This window comes from Phyllosticta capitalensis, assembly GCF_038381095.1.
Source record: "Phyllosticta capitalensis strain CBS 128856 chromosome Unknown BKA78scaffold_8, whole genome shotgun sequence".
In the NCBI taxonomy this organism is placed as follows: domain Eukaryota; kingdom Fungi; phylum Ascomycota; class Dothideomycetes; order Botryosphaeriales; family Phyllostictaceae; genus Phyllosticta; species Phyllosticta capitalensis.
Window position 1 is genome coordinate 935,974 of NW_027117446.1, and position 19,070 is coordinate 955,043.

Consider the following 19,070-nt stretch of genomic DNA (forward strand, 5'->3'; position numbering starts at 1 on the left):
AGCAGGGAGGTATCATCGACATCCGCCATGATGCGGTGCGGCAACAGCCATCTTTGAGCAACACACGACACCACCAACCGCTGTCTTTCCAAGAACACCCTCCAATCCACGCACACACTCGGAACTAGCTACGAAGCGAGCCTTCGGCACGGCGCGCAGCATCACGCACACGATCGATCCGCGTCCACGGGCCTCTCCGCTTGCCCTTGCCACTGCCCGACTGCCCTTGTCTCCGACGGCCATGACATCCATCTGCGCCCAGGGACAGATCCGCTCCTGGTATCTGCCGCACCCGACGCCTGCTTTCAGCGCATCGCGGAGCGGGGGATGAGTTGGAGGCGTTATGGTATAGGCAGGGTGGGGGATTGAGGCGTGGGCGCTCAACAGCCAAACGACCTGGAGTCGTACACGGCGGCGCTGCAATGCAAGAAGCAGTCAGGTTGCGCGCCTCGTATCTCATTCGTATCGAGGCGGCGATGCGCGTGCGAGAGGGCGACGAGGTGCTGCTGCTGGCTGGCCCACAGAAGGAGGGGCAATGAGAAGAAAAAGAAATGGAGCGCGCCGTGACCAGTCACGGTTTGAGGGCGCGGACAAACGGACAAACGGACAAACGAAACCAACCAACCAACCAAAAGTGCGCACGCATATCTATATGCAGGATCGACCAATGATGGATGCATGTAGGTACCCCCCTCGGGTGGTTTCTGTGTGGATGGGACTTGGGCGGTGGGGGCCTGACAGCAACAACAATGACGACTTGAATTTGAGGCGTCGAATGAGCGAGGGGAAAAACAGATTGAGAAAGACAAGCAGGTAGGTGAGGGGGCCAACGAGGAGCCCCGCCTTTGGAGCTGCTGGTTCGACCGAATACCAGGCCAGGGGAAAACAGGAGTAACCGGCTGCAGGCCCAGCGATTCGGGGCGAAACCGGTGAAGGACGAGATGCAAGCGTGTGGCCTTGAGCCAGGAAAGCCGGTTTGCAATATACAGGGAGTACAAAACACGCAAGGGGACAACAGAAGTCGAGTCCCTTGGGTCGGAGAGTGAGTGGGGTGGGACACAGCGGTTCGCAGAGCTTCTGCAACCGCGGGAACCACAACGGGCATCGCGGATGGTGGATGAGAAAAAAAAACAAAAACCGGGAAAACCAGCGTATGCACCCTCCCGCAGAATCCGCTCCTGGTGCTACCGGACGGGCCGCACCTTGGTCTAGAACGGCGCGGCAGCGCGTCGTGTAGTATCACACATGCTGGACCCGGGGGGTTGGAGGACGAGGCGAGGGGACGCCAGGGGTGGTGGGTGTGATCACAAACGGCCCCCCGGTGCAATGGTCGAGCAGCAGCAGCAGTAACCAGGACTCGAGACAGGATTTAAAGTGCTTGCTTGCCGCATGGGGCATCTAGGGCTCTTTTAGGGCTCTTTTGACACCGTTGTTTCTGTGTCACTACTGGCTGCCAGTTCCCTCTGGCGGTTCCTTTCCTTCCTCAAAAAGTTCCATACCGACATGCGCAGCACATGCGGGTTCCTTGACCGGTCTCTTTCTGGTTGTCCTCGCTCCTTGTCCTGTCCCTGTCCCGGAAACCACATCTCATATCCTGTACCCTCTCTGCAAGTGCCTCACTTTTGTACGGGCATGCATATATCACTCTGTTCTAACTTCTGTGACGTCTGGCCCACTGGTCAAAGCAACATGTAGATATCAACATGTGATGCCGCCACCAGCCTACGTACAGAGCAGTGCGTGACCCGTCCCCATTCCCTGGTATGCTCCGGAGAGCGCGCTCCATCTCAAAAGCTGTGGCGTTTGTCCCTGGAAGCGTCGCCTTGCAGTGCGTTGCGTCGCATTGTTCAGTCTGCAGCCATCCGTTGACCTCATAACACTCGATGCACTGTTTCTGCCGCCAGACGAAATGGTTCCAGGTCAACAAGTCTCCCTTCCTTTGTTCCATCTTCGAGTTCTGCCGTGAGCACTTTCTGCCTGACTTCTCTTCTCTGCCAAATGCTTCCAGCCGCAAGTCTTTGACTTTTCTCCTTACCGTCTGCCACAGAAAGCCACTGTTCTCCAAAGTCTTCTTTGTGGACTCGACGCACTCTAGCCTAATTTTCTGCTACCACACTCGCAAAAGTCATTCTCCAAAAACCACTGACGCCCTCCAACAAACGCACATTTTGCTTTGCACGCGCCCAACCAAAGCCACCACGGAAAAACGGCGTTTCAACACTCCTGACTGCTCAGTCATCGACTTACCCAGACATGCAGACACAAGTCACTCATTCACCCATCCACACAGTCAGCCACCGTCCAGCCAAAGGGCAGCGGAACAGACAACGCCTCGGTCTCAGCCAACAAGAAAATCCGGGGGTCAAAGGCAAATCCCGCAACGACTTTGCGCACGTGCGGGCCCGCTGCGAAAGTAGGTACCCGCCCCTTTGCGCCTTTGTCGCGGCGCGTCTGTCAGCATTTCTGGGACGGTGACTGCGCGAGTGGAGTTGGAAAGCGATGATACCTTGGGCAACAGTGGGGGCCCAGAAGACTCTGGGAGAGACCATGAAGACACGGCGGTCGCGTATGTAGTTTGCGCGAGGACGGAGGGGGTAAATGTTGACAAAGAGGGTCTCGCCTTCAGTCCGCTCTTGGGAATGCAAAATCTGAAACTTTGTCCTCCAAGTCACAGCGGGCCTGAAAAGAAATGTCAGCCCCAGGACTGTCTGCTCGAATGCTCCCGTGGTTGCGTTATTGGACTTGAATTTTGACACCCAGTCTTGCAGTTGACACTTCTTTCGCCACACACTGTGAAGTGGTGGTCCATGGGACTACAGTTGTTAGTTGCACCCCGAGCCTCGCGCAGCCATCCTACAGAGCGAAGCTGAAGAGTCTCACCGTAGACACCGAATCCCATAACTGCGTAAGTAAATACATTGATCTTGGCGCATTCGAAGCCATGAATCGCTCATCCAACGCCGCCGCCGCCGCCGCCGCCGCCTCCTCGCGTGTACCGACAGGTTTGTGGCTTGATGGTGAACCTCCACCCCACAAACGCCAACCAAATCCACCAAGCATGCTCCCTACTTCCACGGATCTCCACCTCGTATGTCTGCTTGATGCTGCTGATCTAGTCTTGGTCTGTCTCAAAACTTCCGGAGCACTTTCCGCTGGATGTCCGCCTGCACCAAGGCATGCGCCTGCGACACGTCCACAATTGCCGTGAAGTTCCCGTGCTGGGTAGGTCATCGTCAACACACTTTGTCGTAGACGCCAGCACACGATAACCTGCCAAACAGCCTAACCACATGCACGTACCCGTCGAGCACATGTTTATTGAAGAAGGGCAGGCAGGCAGCCAGGCAAGCAAGGCCTTAAACGAGACCGACCAGCCAGACGTGTGACTACATGATGACGCGCAGAAGACCATGAGGCCCAAAAGCAATCTCGCAGTAGTATCTGACCTGCAGTCCAGTCCGACGAGATTGCACGTGCCGCCATTGCCACAAACCCCAACTCAGTCAGCCACCAAGTTCGGGGGAGAGAGGAAGCTTGAGATCGCTGACGACGGGGAAATGGCCTTCTGGCTGGCCGACTGCAAGAGGCAGAAACAAAGTGTTTTTTTGACCAGCGAAGGCAGCTTACCGCCGTTTTCGTGAGGCTTGACTTGTGGCGCGCGCCCAACAATTTGCACCTGCCTTTGGTTGGTTCTTTCCCATCTCCATTTGCCTTTTCCAGCCAGCCAGCCAGCCGCTGCTTGTGCGAGGCGTGGTTGTCGTCGTCGCAGCAGCGGGTAGTCATCAACACGCATGTAGCCATCCGGGTTCGTGGGTTGCGCCATCTCCAACTGGCGTTCATCTAGCCATATGCTGGTGGGATGCCATTTGGCATTGATGTCGTCAGGGTGCGTGGATGGATCGAGTGCACGGAGGTTGGGTGAAAGGAGGCAGCGAGAGATGATGGATGATTTGGCCATGGGTTGAGTCAGGGTTTGTCTCTCTTTATGCCCACAGGACTGTGCGATCACTACTGGTTGGGGAGGCAGGATTGAGTGACCGATGGTCGTCTTTTCTTCACGATGCCCATGGTCAGCTACCAGTAGAAGAAACAGGTAGGTCTCATGTAAGCCGTGTATTTCCATGCTGGAAAATAAGTGCTTTGACAAGACGAATTTTCAATTTTTCCCGACATGATGATTTAGAGAGATGAAGGATGCATTGGGACAGGGTTTCAGCATCCTCATCTAGCTGAAGTCACACGATTTGGTCGGGAATCACCTCGACGACGTCGAAGGTCCTCGCATGACATGATTTCATTGAGAACGATGTCCAGCGAGCAGACATTGGTGTGTCTTGGGAGTGAGGTACACCCAAAGATTTACTCTCACCTTTCGGCGGTGGGTCCTTGAATATGCTCGGGCTCCGAACATATTCGTCTTCCTTGATTTTGCCACAACTCCAACTGCGTCCACCTTCATTCTCCATGACTACTCGACTAGTCTCTGCTCTTATTTTCAGAACTTACCCGGGCAGCAGCCTCCTTTCATGACCGAAGTGTCTGGATTCGCGTTTTTCTGCGGCCAGCAAGGCGTGATGACGTCTGGTACATCGGACTCCCTCGACTTTGAAGGCCTTCCCACCGTCACTGAATAAAGATTTCAGCATGCTGCAGTGGACGTAGGAGCAAGTCTTCAAGGTTTGAGTTGGCAGAGTCTCTACCAGGTCCAGTGCTGGGCTCGAAGGACCAATTGGAGTACACAAAGGTCTACAAGATTGAACCTGCACAGGCGTGGGCGTAAGTTGCGCAAAGAGGCGGACGGGTTTTCGCAGACAGTCCTCACAGGCGGTTTTCGCGGACGAGTCTTCGTAGCCAGGCTTTTCATAGACGGGTTTCGCACCTCGCCGGGGAAGAGGAACGGTCGTCGGGTTCCACACCACCTGATCACCAAGCCGGTGCCCAGAAACGGACGTAGACGGTGAGCTTCACGCTCGGTTTCGCTCCTTAGCAGATGGTGTGCAGGGACAGGCACAGACGTAGACGGGTTAGGTGACGAGCTTGCGGCCTCGATTTTAAGGTTCAGAAGCGGTGTCGGGTGCCCTTCAAGGCCAGATCACGCGTGGGTTCGTCGAAGAGTTGAGTATTACCTAAATGACGTTAGAGGTGACTGCACCGGAGCGCCCAGACCTCCACCTTCATCAGAGGGAGTAGTTAGTTCTTCGGTCGAGTGAATGGAGACAGGAAAGCTGGCGACGAGGGTTTTGAGGCCAATGGAGAGAAGAAAGGCCAGAAAGATGCCACACATCAGTAGCAGTCACACCGCAGCATGATCTGAGAAAGCAGAAACGGCAGCAGCAGCAGCGCCTCAACACCAAGTCAACAATCTTAGGCATCATCCTCCCACGTCCCGCGCCAGGCGAAACCGCAGATGAAAAAAGGCAGTGTAGCCGCATTCTCAGCAGCAATAGAAATCAAAAATTGCCCCACCGCGCCACCCCGAAGAGTGACGGCGCGGCGCACACCGGCGCTGTGCAATGCGCGGTCCACGCTCGCGGGCTCTCTGAATTCTGGACATCAGAGCAGCCGTGAGAAGGTAAGTTGAAGAAGAAAAAAGAAGAGGAAAAGGAACGGAGAGGGCGGCAGGGAGGGGGGGTTTAAGTAGTGCCGGGGGTGATCTGGGCGCGCGGCTGCGCGGCGGGAAGGCGAGGGAAGCGGCGCTGGGTTGGGAAGGGGACGTGGAGGGAGGGAAGGCGCTGCCGCCTGATTGGGGGTGGGTGTGGAGGGAGGAGGGAGGCACCACCGCCTGATTGGGAAGTAGCCGGGTGGCCGCGCGGAAATGGTTGGCAGGCGGTGGAAGTGAGTGACCGTGTGAGAGTGAATATTTGCCTAAGGGGCTGGTTGCAGTGTTTACTCGGCAGGAGACTAATGGAGCAGCACCTCACTCACCTCAACGACTGTAGATAGTAATTGTATACACTGACCCAAACGCCTACCTCATTCACCTCACCCCAGCGACTGCGACCATCCCCTCAAGATGCCCCCAACTAGTCCATCCGGCCGTCCGCCCGCCAAAGTACGCCTTCCCTAATACCTAGAACGACAGCTCCCGTACCTCAACTTAGACAATCACTCGTGCGGCAAGCACCGTTCCTCCAAATAATCAGCACAGTTTGGAAGTGGTGGTAATGGTCAACCTGGAATCGGTACACGATACAGCGCGAACTGTCGGCAGTGGATTCCTCGTGTCTTCCGAGGAGGCAGCGGGAACAGCGCCTCGAGGCGGGCGAGCGGACATCGATGGAGGAACAAGCAATACGCACATATGCAGAGGCAGATGGACACAGAGGCAAGCAGGCAGGCGGGCGTCTAGACGGCAGGCGGAGAAGCTCTTAATGTTAGATGGTGGTATAGTAACGCGATAGACAGTAGCAAAGCAAAGCGCTAATCAAGGTCGGTCGGTCTCGCGACGACGACGACGTAGGTGCACGAAACGATACAACAAACGCCTCCCACCCAAGCAAGAAAACAAGTAGTCCCAAGCAAAATCGACATGACAAATGCAACAGCGATGGTCCAGTCCCGCCTCTTTGAAAGGTCCGACAACCTGAGGAGATAGATGTTGAAGTCCAACGTTGGGATGGTGACAGACGCTTGGCCAAATACCCGTTAATCCAATCATCCATCCATCTACCCGTGGACCGCAGGGTGAGCCGAATCACCGACCAAACATAGGCGATTGGGTGCGCAGATCCACCTTTAATCCAACGAGAACAAAGAAAAAACAGGGGAGGTCAAAGGACACAAAAGCAAAGAGAAGCGAATGCCGGTGCCCGGCGTAAGCAAAAGGTTCCTGCGTCACAAAGGACGGGAATGTCGGCGTATGGGGGTATAATGCAACGCTAGGGGGGGTTGGAGAGTCCAATCAAAGAAGCAGCAGTAGAAGGTTGTCAGCAACAAGCAAACGGTGTTGAGTGTTCAAATCTCGGAAACGCCAGTGGCGGCGAGGCAGATGGAGGAGGAATGAGGAATTTGGTGGTGGAGGCGTTGGAGGCAGGAGTGGCGCGAGAGCACACCGCGGAGGCTCGAAGAGGTCCATCGTCGGAATCAGGGTTACAAGGAGAAAGAGTGACCACGCGTGTCGTTCATGATTGTCGCCAAGGTCAAAACTGATACCCAAATGGCCACGTTGACCAAGATTACCAGAATATGATCACCCAGCTCTTATCAGCTTCGGGCCTTGTGGTCCGCGACTAAGCCCTGCCACCATGATGGAACCTTCATGCTGTTCCGGGGTCTGCTGCCCTCGAGCCAGATGTCGCCTCCCTCTGCCTTCACCCACCTGTCCCACGCCTTCTCGTACGCTTCCTCGAGATCCATAACCCACCTCTTGGTATCGTAGAGCGCAGAGTGCCAGCGGCTCTGGTAGAGCAGTCTGCGCAGGTCGGCTAGTCGTCCCTTGCCCCTGTGCCCGTCGTAGCGCAGGCTGCTGCCCAGCTTGACGGCGAATCTCTCGTACTCGTCTTCATCTCTGGCAATCAGCTGGCGTGCGGCTTGGTAGCCAGCCTCGTTATCGGGCAGCGCTCCTTTCAATATGGAAGCTGCCATGCGGCTGCACATTTTGTAGGGGTATCGGGGGAAGGTAAGCAGAGGTGTTCCAGACCAGAGAACATCTGCCGCGGTGGTGTGCGCGTTGCACTCGGGCGTGTCCAGAAACAAATCGCATACCCGAGCACGGGCGATGTGCTGATTCTTGGGAGCAACATCAGTGAAAATGACGCGCGAGGCAACCTCTGGGCCGGCCCAGGCAAGCGCGGTCTGCTTGAGATATGTTTCTCCCACGTCTGGAAATCGCAGTAGCCAGAGAACAGCGTTGGGTAGATTGGCAAGAATGCGCAGCCAAGTCCGGAAAGTCGTTGGCTCAATCTATTCAAGAGTCAGTAATGTTGGCACAGAGCGCTGAGACGCGCATCTTACCTTGTACAGCTGGTTGAAGTTGGCCAGGATGAGCACGTCATCCGGCAAGTCGGGAAAGAGTTCTTTGCGCATTTCCCAACGTCTGTACTGTTCTTGCTCCCAGTCTAGCTGCTCACCGTGAGCGTCCGGCGCGCTTTGTCTGTGGTCACAGCAGAAGAACGTGTCCCGAGCGTAGATGATGTTCTCACCATACACCCAGTCGTCCTGTTCGCCGCCACTGTTTTCATCCACTAGCTGGTCTTCCAAGTCAACATTGCGTCGCCAAGGACGCAAAGTAGACGGAGGCACGGCAGTCTCATCGGCCAATAAGTAGTCGCACCACTCGGCGCCAAGAGTACCAGCGAAGCCCATGAACGACATTTGGACGGGAGCGGGGCGCGCCGCAAAGACTTCGTTGCGAGCACCTCGTGTGTAGCCGTTCAAGTTGATGAGAATGTGGATGCCGTCCTTGATGATCTGCTGCACGAGCTGCTCCGTGGACCAAGAGTGCGCGTCGTAGAAGACGGGCGATTCCCGTTCGATCTGGCGGCGGTGTGGAGAATTGTCGCTCATAGTAGTGGCGTAACAGTACGCCTTGACGCGGGCGCGATTGTGCATTCCAAAGACTGATTGCATCAGGTGGGCGAGCGGGTGGTTGTTGAAGTCGGAAGAAACGTAGCCAACTTTGAGATAGGGGTTCGGTGGTGGTGGAGGTTCGTAGACAATCGACGGGATCCAGGGCGCTTTCAGGGTCGAGACAGATATCCGCAGGCCATTCCTTTGCGAGATGAGCCGTATCTGCTTGGCAGACATGGGACATGTGAATGTATGGAAAGGAAGGACGGTTGGCGCAGTCGGTACGATGAGGCTACTCGGGAGGCGTGGACGACGGTAGTGTGACAGCGAACGTTCCTTGCCATGCACCCATCTGTCCTGATACCATTGCCAGCCGACTCTTCTTGTCGCCCGCTCAACGAGGCGAACCAGACGGTGTCCCTCCCACTTCTGATTGACCCAGCCCTTCAAGATGCGCTTCATGTTCTCCATTCGTTCATGGACGTCCTCTTGCGATGAGGTTCCGGTGTGGACGAGTACTCGGAGCGCCGTCTCCAAGGAGTGTGAGGTCATGGCGCCACGACCCCAGTCTTCACCTTCGGCCAGTTGTTTTTCCACAAGATCGACAACCCGCTTGAGCCAGCCTGAACTCACTGCCCCAGGCATGGTGGCATCAAGGAGCATACCCTGCTCGTCGACATGCCAGCGGTCCCGTCGACCACCTTCCTCGGCGATTCCACCTCTTCCAGACCAACCGCACACCGAATTCAGTGCATTGGCAAGACCGCATACGGCCTCGGCGAATTCTGGGTTAACCTTGACCGCGCGTTTGTAGTATACAATGGCGTCTGCAATCCTGCCGTCGTCCTTAACGGCGTTGGCAAGGTTGGCCAACGCAATGTCGAAATTTCCGTCACAGAGAACGGCTTGTTCGTACATTGTGATGGCCATCTTGAGCTGACCGAGATCTTTCAGCAGACTGCCCAGGTTGGTGTACAGGTGCGCGTGTGTTGCATCGAGGTTGAGGCCGTAGTTGTAATATGCGAGAGCCAGGGCGATGCCACTTCCTGGGACAACACCGGGAATTCTAGTTTGTTGCGGATCCTGGAAGACTCGTTTGGGAGGAACAGTCTGCTGGACACTCGCAAGCAGAATGCCAACATTGTTGGCCGTAGATGGGCTCGGCTGGAGGGAGAGCGATAGATAGTAGAGGGCCAAGATTTCCCGCACGCCATACGCTGACTGGTATGGAGCCTTGGGTTGGCCCGAAGCCATGCCGTCTTGAAAGATTTTGGCCAGTGAGAGTAGCGAGTTGCTCGTCGTCGAAATGGCTGCCTTACGAGCCATGCCTTTGTGAGGGATGTAACGGAGGCCTGGAAGATTTCCATTGCTGGGAAAGGCAAGCTGGGCAGTTTTGAGAGCGGCCACTGGCGGGAGGAGGATGGGCTCATTCGAGTGCGAAATGTGTGCCCCAGGATGTGCTGTTCCATACTCATCTTCGTCGACGACTTTGAGGATGTGCTTGATCAACCGATTGACCCCGTGGCCCCGAATTCCAGCGCTAATCAGCACAGCATTTTCAAAAGCCTTGGCAGCCCCGGCATTGTCTCCAAGGCTGTACAGCAAGTTGCCCTTGGCATGGACGAGCGACAGCATGCGACCATTCTCCGAGCCTGGAATTGCGTATCCACTGGAGCCGAACCCGGGAGAGTCATGACCGGGTGGACTGTGGGAATCCCTCTGCGAATTTTCCAGACCGGAATTTTGGTTTGAGAAGCCGCGATTATGGATTTCGTGGGAGGCTGAGTCCGGATATTTGGCGTCCGACGTGTCCTTGGACTCGCTGGGCATTTGCAGGGCTTTTTCGACGTTTTCAATAATCCGGATGGCTTCCTTGTTGCGGTGATCGGCGCAGAGCAATTGCACGAGATGCTCCACGGCCTCGAAGTAAGTTGGGCGCAGTTGAATGGCGCGCCACCAATGCTGCTCGGCTTCCTGCTTCCTGCCCAAAGAATGCAAAGTGGCTGCTACATTTGAAAGAGCCTCGACATGGCTGTGTGCGGTCAGCCAACATGCGGTAGAGTGAAAGGTGAATGACTTACTTGGAGTCGACCTCTAAAATTTTGGAGTACCACACTAGCGCCTTTTGATGGTCGCCTAGCGCGTAGGCCAAGCAACCGCCTACCAAGATGCCGTCAATCCAAGTCCAGTTGCTTTCCCGGCAAAATTGCGTGATGCGGTCGAGGGCCTGGAATGCCAATGATGGGATGTCACGGCCTAAAGGCGGATATATCGAAGAAATTGAAGAGCTCGAGAGCTTTGGAATCAAGCTGTACAGATCCGAAGCTTTGGCTCCAGAGTGCGACACGTTATTCATAACCTGTTTTTCCCATGATGAGCGATGATGCTGCGGATAGTAATTCGGAATGGCAGGGGAGGCATCAAATTGGTGGGACCCCGAGGTTGAGGCGGATCGTTGCCGGTCCCAAATCGTAAAGGGCTTCCTTGGGTCGCTACTCACCGAGTGCTGACTAGAGAGCTTGGATTTGGCATAATCACTTCCTGAGTGCCGTGGGGGCTTCGGAAATATACTAGGTTGAGGGTGTAAATGGCCATTTCTTCCATGTTGATTATGTCGTCTGGAGTGGTGGAGGAAGTTCAAGAGTTCGATATATATCTGATGAGCCGAGTCGAGGATTCGTTCTCTGGAATCATCCAACCCAAAGTCGGCCAGAGGAGTTGCAACGGGCGTCGGTTTCGAGTTGCCGGAGGTGTGGGAGCTATACGACGAGGAGTGGTGAGAGAGAGAAGGGCGCTGATAGCTGCTTGGACCAAATCTATTCGAAAAGCCGGACTGAAAGAGATTTTGCGAAGCCGAAGGAAACTGCGCAGAGAGCTGTGGTGCAGAGGGCCATGCCTGGTCGTTTGGAATATGAAAAGCCGGGGCTCCGTACGATGTGGCCCCTGCGTGGTATCCCGCAACCCCAGGATTCAGGCCGGAAATGAGCTGCGCATTATGCTGATTGACGCCGAGCGAGGAGTTTGCCGAGGATGGCCATGTGCTGCCGTTTTTGTTTGCGTATGCGGATTCCTGAGAAAACCAGGGGGACAAGGAAGCCGAGTGGTAACGCGGGTCTCTCATGGCTGCAGGCCGATACGGAACGTAGGTTCCATCCGGCCAGTATGGGCCGTAAAGTCCCGTCTCGTTGGAGACCGTGGGACCTAATGGACTCTGCATTGGAGGTTGCATGGCGCCTCCAAATGATTGCACCATTTGCAAATACTGCAATTGCTGCGGCGTCGGCACCTGATCCAGCATGGAATCAATCTGGTGAAACTGCTGAGTTTGCTTCCGGCTCACATCGAACGGCAAAGAATTTGGATCCCACGCTTCGCCCACCAGCTGCGCCTGTTGCTGCCTCTGCTGCTGCGGTCGACGCATCTGATTCATCTGGGTCTGGGACCCCTGCTGGAGCATGCTTGGCGTGCGGAGTGGCAATTCCTGGGTAGGGCCATAGGGCAGTGTTGGCGGGTCAGAAACTGGAAGAAGAATGTGCTTCATGGCGTGCGGCTTTTCTGTATGCTCCACAGAGGTTCCGTCGTAGGCGGCGGGAAGGATTCCGTTTGGTGTCTTGCGACGCAACATGTGCTCGGAATTCTCGGATTTTGCATGACCTTCCTTTGACGAATCGCGGTGTGGGAGGGAAGTGGGTTTTTGCAGCGGCAAGGCGTAATTCTGGGGAAGTTGGGATGACGGGGGCCGTTGTCGGGGGGTGGTGTCGGCCACGTTGCGCGAGCGGGGAGAAGCGGGCAAGGCGTTGTAGGATGGGTGAGAGTGATTTCGTCCAAGGTGGTGCGGAGGCAGCGGTTGCGGGTGAAGCTGGCGTACCGTCGTCATTTCTACAGGGCGTGGTGGATCGGAGGAAGAGATGTCGACGCGGAGGAGGAAAAACGTCGGCGGAAGGCAAGGAAAGCGAAAAGAAGAAGAAAAAAATCAGACGCGATGGAGGGAAAGCGCTGCTATCATATGGGCAATCGTGGAAGACGAGCGGTGCCTATGCCTTTGCGTCGTCTAGTCGTTCCGCCGGCTAAACATGACATGTCGTGGAGAACGCGGTCGTGGTGGTGTTGGACCTCGACTGGCAAACAACCAGGAGGGATTCGGGCCGGAAAGTGAGGTCAGCTCGGGAGGATGGCTGGCAGCGGAGTGGACCGTAGGATGTTGCGCAAAGGGTCGGGTGGTGGACGAGAGAGGATTTTGGGAGACAAAGCGAGAGTGTCGAGGTCGCAGGAAGACGATGTTATGCGCGGGAGGAGAGATGCAACGGAGCCAGGCTGCGGAGGACAGGTCGCGGGCCACCCGAAGCGGGCCTGTCTGACGACGCACGAGTCGTCGGACGGGGAATGTCCAGGTAGCAGCGATGCCGTGGCTGGGCAGTCTCGCAGGCTTCAGTAGAAGAGCGTGTCGACCTCTAGATAAGCTGACGGAGCTGAGCCGAGTGCGACGACGAAATGGGGGACAAGCCTGATTTTTGCGCCTACGAGAGGTGCACCAATGCAGCGGCTCGCAGCATCAGGCTATGTCACACGCAGTGACGAGCAGCGCCGCAGTGGGCCACGGCAGCACTCTGGAGGCGCTCAATGGCCAACCAACCGCGAATAATGGCAGAGGGTGCAAGCGTGGGAGGGCGTGGGGAGGCGCTGCACTGGGCTGGGCTGGCGTCGGTTGGCGCTGGCGTCAAGACAGGTTGGAGTTGGTGAATGAACAATTCAACTGGGATCGTCTTCTTTTTATCGCGTCAGCCCTTCAACAGTCTTCCATGCAGCCAACTGTCGTGAGGGAAGCGATCGGCCGGCCGTTGGTCCCACACCAGAGCTTCGTCCTCATCTATCCCGGCGTCTCGTGGACGCCTTGGGTTTCGTCTGACTCGGGCAGAGTCGAAGAAGATGCGAGATGATGATGACGATGATGGTGGAGGTGGTGCTGTGGTCTGCGCTGATGCTCGTTGTTGATTTTTTTCTATGCTTCTCCATCTTCATTTCACGACACCACTCTCTCTTCTACGTCTCATGCAGCCATCGTTTCTCCAACCTCGCCGCGACTGCACCTTCTCCAGCCCAGACGCCCCCTGTCGTGACTCATCTGCAGCCAGTTAATATACACATGTTGAACCTGCGTCCACCTTGTCCCAAGTCCCAAGTCCCAAACACTCCTGCTTGCCCGCCAAACACATCTCGACTGCATCAACCCTTGGCCCTGTCCTGTCCTGTCCTGTCCTGTATCCACTTTCCTTTGCTTCGCAGCAGCCGCCGTTGCATACACTGTGTACTTCGACCTTCGATTGGACGGAACAGGCCGAAACTCTACTCCCCTACCTTGCTCGCCCCGCAAAAAACGTTTGGCTGTCCCGCGCCAACACTGACTTTCGACTGCTGCCGCAGCCCATATTAACATCCGATCCGCTCCCCATTCGAGCCACTCGCAACGCCCACACCCCGGCTCTCCCCAAACTCATGACCTCTCTTACCCGGGTTGCCGTCCACCACACGCAATTCACGTCACATCCGTCCGCTTTTGTTTCTCAGAATCCATGCTTGCATTGCTTGTCCTGTCTGCCTATCCTTGCCCAGCCTTGCTTGGCTGATTGACATGTTGACGAAAAAATGATGGACCGCTGCACCCACACGGGCCCAGAGGGCCAGAGTGCCGCGGTGAGTAAGCCGTCGTTCTATCTCCCCTACACCAAAATAGGCCGAAACCACGGAGCGATTGTCAGGGCCAGAGTGTTGGTAGGGTGATGCCAAGTTTTCTTCACTTTTCACGACGACGTGCACCTCCACCCAACGCCAGGCGCCTGTTTTTCAAAACAATACCAGTAGCATCAACGTCATAATCATTGTCGAGACCAGACTACAAATTCAATTGAGCCTAATTCGTGGTGGGTATCTACTCCTCGGGGACTGGGAAATGTTAGCGTGTACTTCATCATGGGTGTTGCGAAAAAACTCACTCTCAATCTCGCCAGCCTCAATGTCGTCAGAGATGTCCTTGGGCGAGCGGCCGTCGACCTGGCAGCCGGTGGAGAAGGCAGTGCCGAGAATCTCCTTGACGGTGCCCTTGAGCTCCTTGGACATCGACTTGAACCTCATCTTGCGGGCAATCTCGATGATCTCGTCAAGAGGGATCGACTTGGTGTGCTTAATGTTCTTCTCCTTCTTGCGGTCACGGGGAGGCTCCTTGAGGGCCTTGATGACCAGCGAGGAAGCCGAGGGGACGACCGAGACGGCGGCTTGACGGTTCTGGATGGTGAGCCTGACCGTGACACGGAGACCCTTCCAGTCACCACTGCGCGACTGTTAGCTGCTGCTGGCGCATCGAGATTTTGGAGGGCGCAATTGCGACTTACGTGGCCTTGGCGATATCTTCACCGACCTTCTTGGGCGACAGACCGAGAGGACCGATCTTGGGGGCGAGGGCAGACGAGGCACCAACCTCACCACCAGTGGCCCTCAGGTGGATGATCTTGACCTCGTTGGGATCGAACTTGGGACTGCATCGTGGGCATTAGCCTTGCGGGTGATAGCCAGAACCCGGGAGGACGATACTTACGGCATGGCTAGTGCTGTAAGGTAGTCTGTCTCTCTCGGTGAGGTCGATGGAAGATGTCGCTGGTGTTGAGAAAATCCGGGCGTCGGGGCGAGGGAAGAAAATGCACATCGCGTAGCCGAGTGTGGGGCTGACTCAGCACCCGCGCCAAGCCGCTAGCGGCCAGCCATGTCCGGCCCGTTTGCGACTGATGAGGGCGATGTGGCATTAACCTCCATTCGTTACTTTGGTCAACTTTCTGGAAGGGTCCTGTCGCACCAGCTTTCTTTGGGCTATCCACCTCTCCTTTCACCCTCCCAGCTCAACGGTTTGCGAGACACCAATCCATCGTCAACATGGCCACTCCGCCTCCCCAGGGCCAACCCGGCCAAGGTCCTCCAGTTGGAGCACCGCAGCCGCCTCCAGGGTTTCGTCCAGGCCAGCAACCAACTCCCGAGCAGATTGCCTTTATGCAGCGCCAGCTCGCCACCGAGGCTCAAAAGCATGGCATGACTGTCCCGCAATACGTCGAGCAGCTCAAGGCGCAAGCAATGCGCCAGCACCAGCAGCAAATGATGCAACAGCAGGCGCAACAACAAGCCCAACAGCAGGGTGGACGGCCACCGCAACAAGGACAGCCGGTCCAGCCTGGTCCTCCCACACCGGAAGCGCTTGCTGTAGCCAACTTTCTCCGCAACCAGGACCTCAAGAGCAGGACATGTCTCTTCAACGAAAAGCGCAAAGACATGTTTAGGGGTTAGTCTCTACGACGTCATTGCGCCTATCCAGAGCTTGAGCTGACGGCTGTCATAGTCAAACGCGCCATTCGCATCTTGCAATCCGACACGTACGAAAAAGCCCGTGCCAAGAACCCCAAACTCCCACCCGTCACCGACCGCGCGAGCGCAGAAAACACGTTCAAGCTGCTCCCTCTCTCCCTGCTCGCTCTCCGTGTTACCAAAATCGACCCGCACGAGGGCCACAACCACGGGAAGAAGAAGCGCGTCAAGGGCTTGTGGACAGTGCGCGTAGAGCAGAACCAGACGGCAGATGACGACGCGCACTACGTGTGGCTGTACGAAGGCTCACAGTGGAAGCAAAAGCTGTATGCCGTTGGAGCCTTGATTGCCGTTTTTGCCGTCGTTATGTTCCCGCTGTGGCCGCTCTTCATGCGCCAAGGCGTGTGGTACCTCTCCATGGGTTTGTTGGGTCTAATTGGTCTATTCTTCGCCATGGCCATTGTCCGTCTCATTCTCTTCTGCATCACAGTCTTCGTCGTCCCGCCCGGACTGTGGTTGTATCCGAATCTCTTTGAAGATGTGGGCTTCTTCGACTCGTTCCGGCCAGTGTGGGCTTGGCAAGAGGTGAGTGGCCAGTTTCTTTGATGCGCATCTTCTCAATAGCAAGCGAGCTAACCCAACCGCGCAGACCGAGGACGACAAGAAGCAGGCCAAGGAGGCGAGAAAGGCAAAGAGGGTCGAAAGGGCCGCGAGGAGAAAGGCGCGCGAGGAAGGACATTCACACGGCCACAGCCACACTCACACGCCACAGTCTCCTCCCTCGCCTGCTCCTCCCGCTGCGGACGCGCCCGAGGCTCCCGTCGACACGGCGCCCGCGGCCACTGGCGTCGAGCAGCAGGCGGGCCAAGTGCGCCAGAGGACGGCGACGGTGGAAGACGCAGAAGAAGAGTGATGTAGGCCAGGTGGACCATGAGGGAGCACACTTTTCATTCCAATTAATGCTTTGTTTTGATTACGACCGTGGCGAAAAGAGATTGGAGTCTGGCTGATGAGGACGTGGAGTCTGTGACTGAAACCATTATGAGGGGTATTTGTCCGGTGGAAATATCGTGCTTGCCGTGTCCAATCTCCAAATACCTGTAGCAGGTATATGGAACGGCGTTCAGGTATGTCTCCGTAGGTCTTGTCAGTCTGAGAGGGCGTTAAGTGAGATCATTGCAACTCGACAGATAGCCAGCCATATCAGCGAGTATTCTTGACATGTTTTCCCGTTTTCTGCCACACAAGCCGAACCGCCCAGCGTCCTCGTCTGCATGTCGTATTTCTGTACCAACATTTGCGGCGTTCACAATCGCCACTACTACCTTCAATCCAACTGGCAGACTGACATGAGACTGTCGGGAAGTCGGTCTGCCCAGTCACGCCGCCTCCTTTTCAGCGCCTCCTCTTTCCACAACACACGTTGTCAACGTGGACACAGCTGTCCAATTCCACCCCTCCCGCCTTGCCCCCCACACCCACCCCTTCTTCTATAGTGACCACTCCAGTCACTCATTTCTGCCCACGACGACGATACTCCCCTGAGGCCGGAGAGGAGGTCAAGCATCAGGGGCAAGGAGCCAGGGGGCCGAGGGCAACTCAATTGAACGCGTTTTCCCGGACGGCAGCAAGGACGAAGCAGAACAAGCAAGCAAACCCGACGAGCCAAGAGTACAGAACGGTGATGAGGAAGATGTTTGTGCTCTTCTCTTTCTCTGTACCTCTCTGTTCGTGTTAGGCGGCGAACCGAGATTCGAGAAGAGGTTTGGGGGATTTTGGCCGTGTGGGGTGGGGGGCCGCGGGCAACAGGGAGGACGCACGGCACGCAGCACGCGGTGTGAAGAACCCACAAGGTAGACTGGTTTCGAAAAGGCAGCAAAATTGTCCTCCCTTCTGCAAGTGAGACTACAGTAGTCGAGGTTCCAGCTACGTATTTGGTAGTAGGTAGCGACGCCATCATCATATTAGCAGTCCCACAGCGCTGGACCTACGATGATGGGTCTCGACAAGGGGCAGGGGCGCTTGCAATTGAATTTGCTTGCTTCTTGTATTGTACAAGTGTCTTGACTGTGTTGTTTAAAAAGAAAAAAAGTCTCACTGTGTATACTTTTGGCCACGCGACTTTGGCACTGAACTTTCGAGTTGATGCTTTCTTTGATGACTCCGCTCACTATGCAGCTATGATAGAGATGCGTAAACGATTTAGAATGCGTGGAAGCCACTATCTACATGTAGTGCTTGGTTGCTTTAAGATAACATTCAAGATTTAATTTCCCATCGCAAGAGAGCGAGTGGGACAAACAACAAGACTCGAGCATAAAAAAAGAAGGGGAAGGGGGGGGGGGGGGGGAGAATCAAGGAAGATAGCCAAGAAAAAGACACGGAAAGCAACAGAAAGAAGGAAAACGAGGACTCAAAAGCGTAGTCAGCCAGATCAATCCCAAATCTCTAGCAAAATGACTGCCTAGCTCCCTTCCTGATAGGCAGTGATAGTAGATTAGCATGTCGCAACCCAACAGACAATTCCTTCCGCTATCCTCTACCCACCAAGGCCTTGTAAATTTGAAAGAAACATCAGTTGGTCCAATGTATGCAGTTGCGAGAGGAAGAGTTGTTGTGTTGGATTGTGAGGTTGAAGTGATGGTCGACGACGACGACGACGACGACGACGACAACGCCTACACCAACACCGCACACACACATCTCCACTACAAAACCTAGACAGACCACCAAACCAAATCACCACCACCCCTCCGCCCTTCTCTGGCGCCCTCCAGCCTTCCTGTCCTGTCCTGCCATGGACCCATCCCAACTCATCTGTCCATCTACCAAACTGCCTACCCTATCTCCAATCCTCCTCCCCCCACTCTGCTCCATCTCGCCTCTCGTCAACCCAGGTCCCAGCCAAATTCATGGGTCAAATTGGCAATGTACATACGTGCGATCCAACATGCTTGCCCATCCATCAATTGAGGCGCAACAGTGAGTGAGTGAGAGCGCAAAGTACTCGTACAAGACGCACCCCGTCTGTTTCGTCTGATTTCGCGTCATGAAGAGCGTGAAACGAGGGGAGAGGGGAGGGGGCAAAACGAAGATGATGGCAGTAGCTGGCTGCGTGGTTGATGACCGACTCGTCCGTCTGATGCATCATCTACTCCCTCTCTTGCCTACACATGTGTTGGACCCTGTCATTTCAAAGTGTGTACATACACTGCCGA

General features: G+C 55.7%; 7 protein-coding genes across 7 annotated transcripts; 2 read left to right on the plus strand and 5 right to left on the minus strand.

Moving 5' to 3' along the window:
• Nucleotides 1-412: 412 nt before the first annotated feature.
• On the minus strand, nucleotides 413-1,257 carry BKA78DRAFT_175171 (uncharacterized protein). Its single transcript, XM_066883312.1, has one exon. The coding sequence runs from the start codon at nucleotides 1,103-1,105 to the stop codon at nucleotides 572-574; it is 534 nt and encodes a 177-aa protein (XP_066741892.1). The 5' UTR covers nucleotides 1,106-1,257; the 3' UTR covers nucleotides 413-571.
• A 487-nt stretch (nucleotides 1,258-1,744) lies between these two features.
• BKA78DRAFT_320313 (uncharacterized protein) lies at nucleotides 1,745-2,643 on the plus strand. The gene has a single exon (XM_066888943.1). The coding sequence runs from the start codon at nucleotides 1,884-1,886 to the stop codon at nucleotides 2,415-2,417; it is 534 nt and encodes a 177-aa protein (XP_066741893.1). The 5' UTR covers nucleotides 1,745-1,883; the 3' UTR covers nucleotides 2,418-2,643.
• Nucleotides 2,644-3,503: 860 nt separating this feature from the next.
• On the minus strand, nucleotides 3,504-5,284 carry BKA78DRAFT_297696 (uncharacterized protein; the record flags this gene model as incomplete). The annotated part of the gene is made up of 6 exons (XM_066886801.1): nucleotides 3,504-3,577; nucleotides 3,628-4,138; nucleotides 4,242-4,443; nucleotides 4,507-4,856; nucleotides 4,880-5,079; nucleotides 5,167-5,284. The coding sequence occupies 6 exons, from the start codon at nucleotides 5,282-5,284 to the stop codon at nucleotides 3,504-3,506; spliced, it is 1,455 nt and encodes a 484-aa protein (XP_066741894.1).
• A 1,919-nt stretch (nucleotides 5,285-7,203) lies between these two features.
• Nucleotides 7,204-12,385, minus strand: BKA78DRAFT_297697 (glycosyl transferase family 41-domain-containing protein; the record flags this gene model as incomplete). Its single annotated transcript, XM_066886802.1, has 3 exons — nucleotides 7,204-7,902; nucleotides 7,954-10,540; nucleotides 10,590-12,385. 3 exons carry the CDS (start codon nucleotides 12,383-12,385, stop codon nucleotides 7,204-7,206), a joined length of 5,082 nt encoding a protein of 1,693 aa, XP_066741895.1.
• Nucleotides 12,386-14,434: 2,049 nt separating this feature from the next.
• BKA78DRAFT_354880 (60S ribosomal protein uL11) lies at nucleotides 14,435-15,102 on the minus strand (the record flags this gene model as incomplete). Its single annotated transcript, XM_066891806.1, has 4 exons — nucleotides 14,435-14,448; nucleotides 14,499-14,833; nucleotides 14,895-15,038; nucleotides 15,098-15,102. 4 exons carry the CDS (start codon nucleotides 15,100-15,102, stop codon nucleotides 14,435-14,437), a joined length of 498 nt encoding a protein of 165 aa, XP_066741896.1.
• A 118-nt stretch (nucleotides 15,103-15,220) lies between these two features.
• BKA78DRAFT_320323 (translocation protein Sec62-domain-containing protein) lies at nucleotides 15,221-17,098 on the plus strand. The gene is made up of 3 exons (XM_066888944.1): nucleotides 15,221-15,829; nucleotides 15,887-16,437; nucleotides 16,502-17,098. The coding sequence occupies exons 1-3, from the start codon at nucleotides 15,430-15,432 to the stop codon at nucleotides 16,763-16,765; spliced, it is 1,215 nt and encodes a 404-aa protein (XP_066741897.1). The 5' UTR covers nucleotides 15,221-15,429; the 3' UTR covers nucleotides 16,766-17,098.
• Nucleotides 17,099-17,947, minus strand: BKA78DRAFT_320324 (uncharacterized protein). The gene has a single exon (XM_066888945.1). The coding sequence runs from the start codon at nucleotides 17,813-17,815 to the stop codon at nucleotides 17,279-17,281; it is 537 nt and encodes a 178-aa protein (XP_066741898.1). The 5' UTR covers nucleotides 17,816-17,947; the 3' UTR covers nucleotides 17,099-17,278.
• Between the last annotated feature and the right edge of the window lie 1,123 nt (nucleotides 17,948-19,070).

Excerpts from the sequence above, each read along its gene's own strand:
- BKA78DRAFT_320313 (XM_066888943.1), top strand. The coding sequence starts at position 1,884 with ATGCACTGTTTCTGCCGCCAGACGAAATGGTTCCAGGTCAACAAGTCT.
- BKA78DRAFT_175171 (XM_066883312.1), bottom strand. The coding sequence starts at position 1,105 with ATGCCCGTTGTGGTTCCCGCGGTTGCAGAAGCTCTGCGAACCGCTGTG.
- BKA78DRAFT_320323 (XM_066888944.1), top strand. The coding sequence starts at position 15,430 with ATGGCCACTCCGCCTCCCCAGGGCCAACCCGGCCAAGGTCCTCCAGTT. Across the intron at positions 15,830-15,886 it reads GCGCAAAGACATGTTTAGGG|TCAAACGCGCCATTCGCATC; the intron begins GTTAGTCTCTAC and ends CGGCTGTCATAG. Across the intron at positions 16,438-16,501 it reads CAGTGTGGGCTTGGCAAGAG|ACCGAGGACGACAAGAAGCA; the intron begins GTGAGTGGCCAG and ends CCAACCGCGCAG.
- BKA78DRAFT_320324 (XM_066888945.1), bottom strand. The coding sequence starts at position 17,815 with ATGATGATGGCGTCGCTACCTACTACCAAATACGTAGCTGGAACCTCG.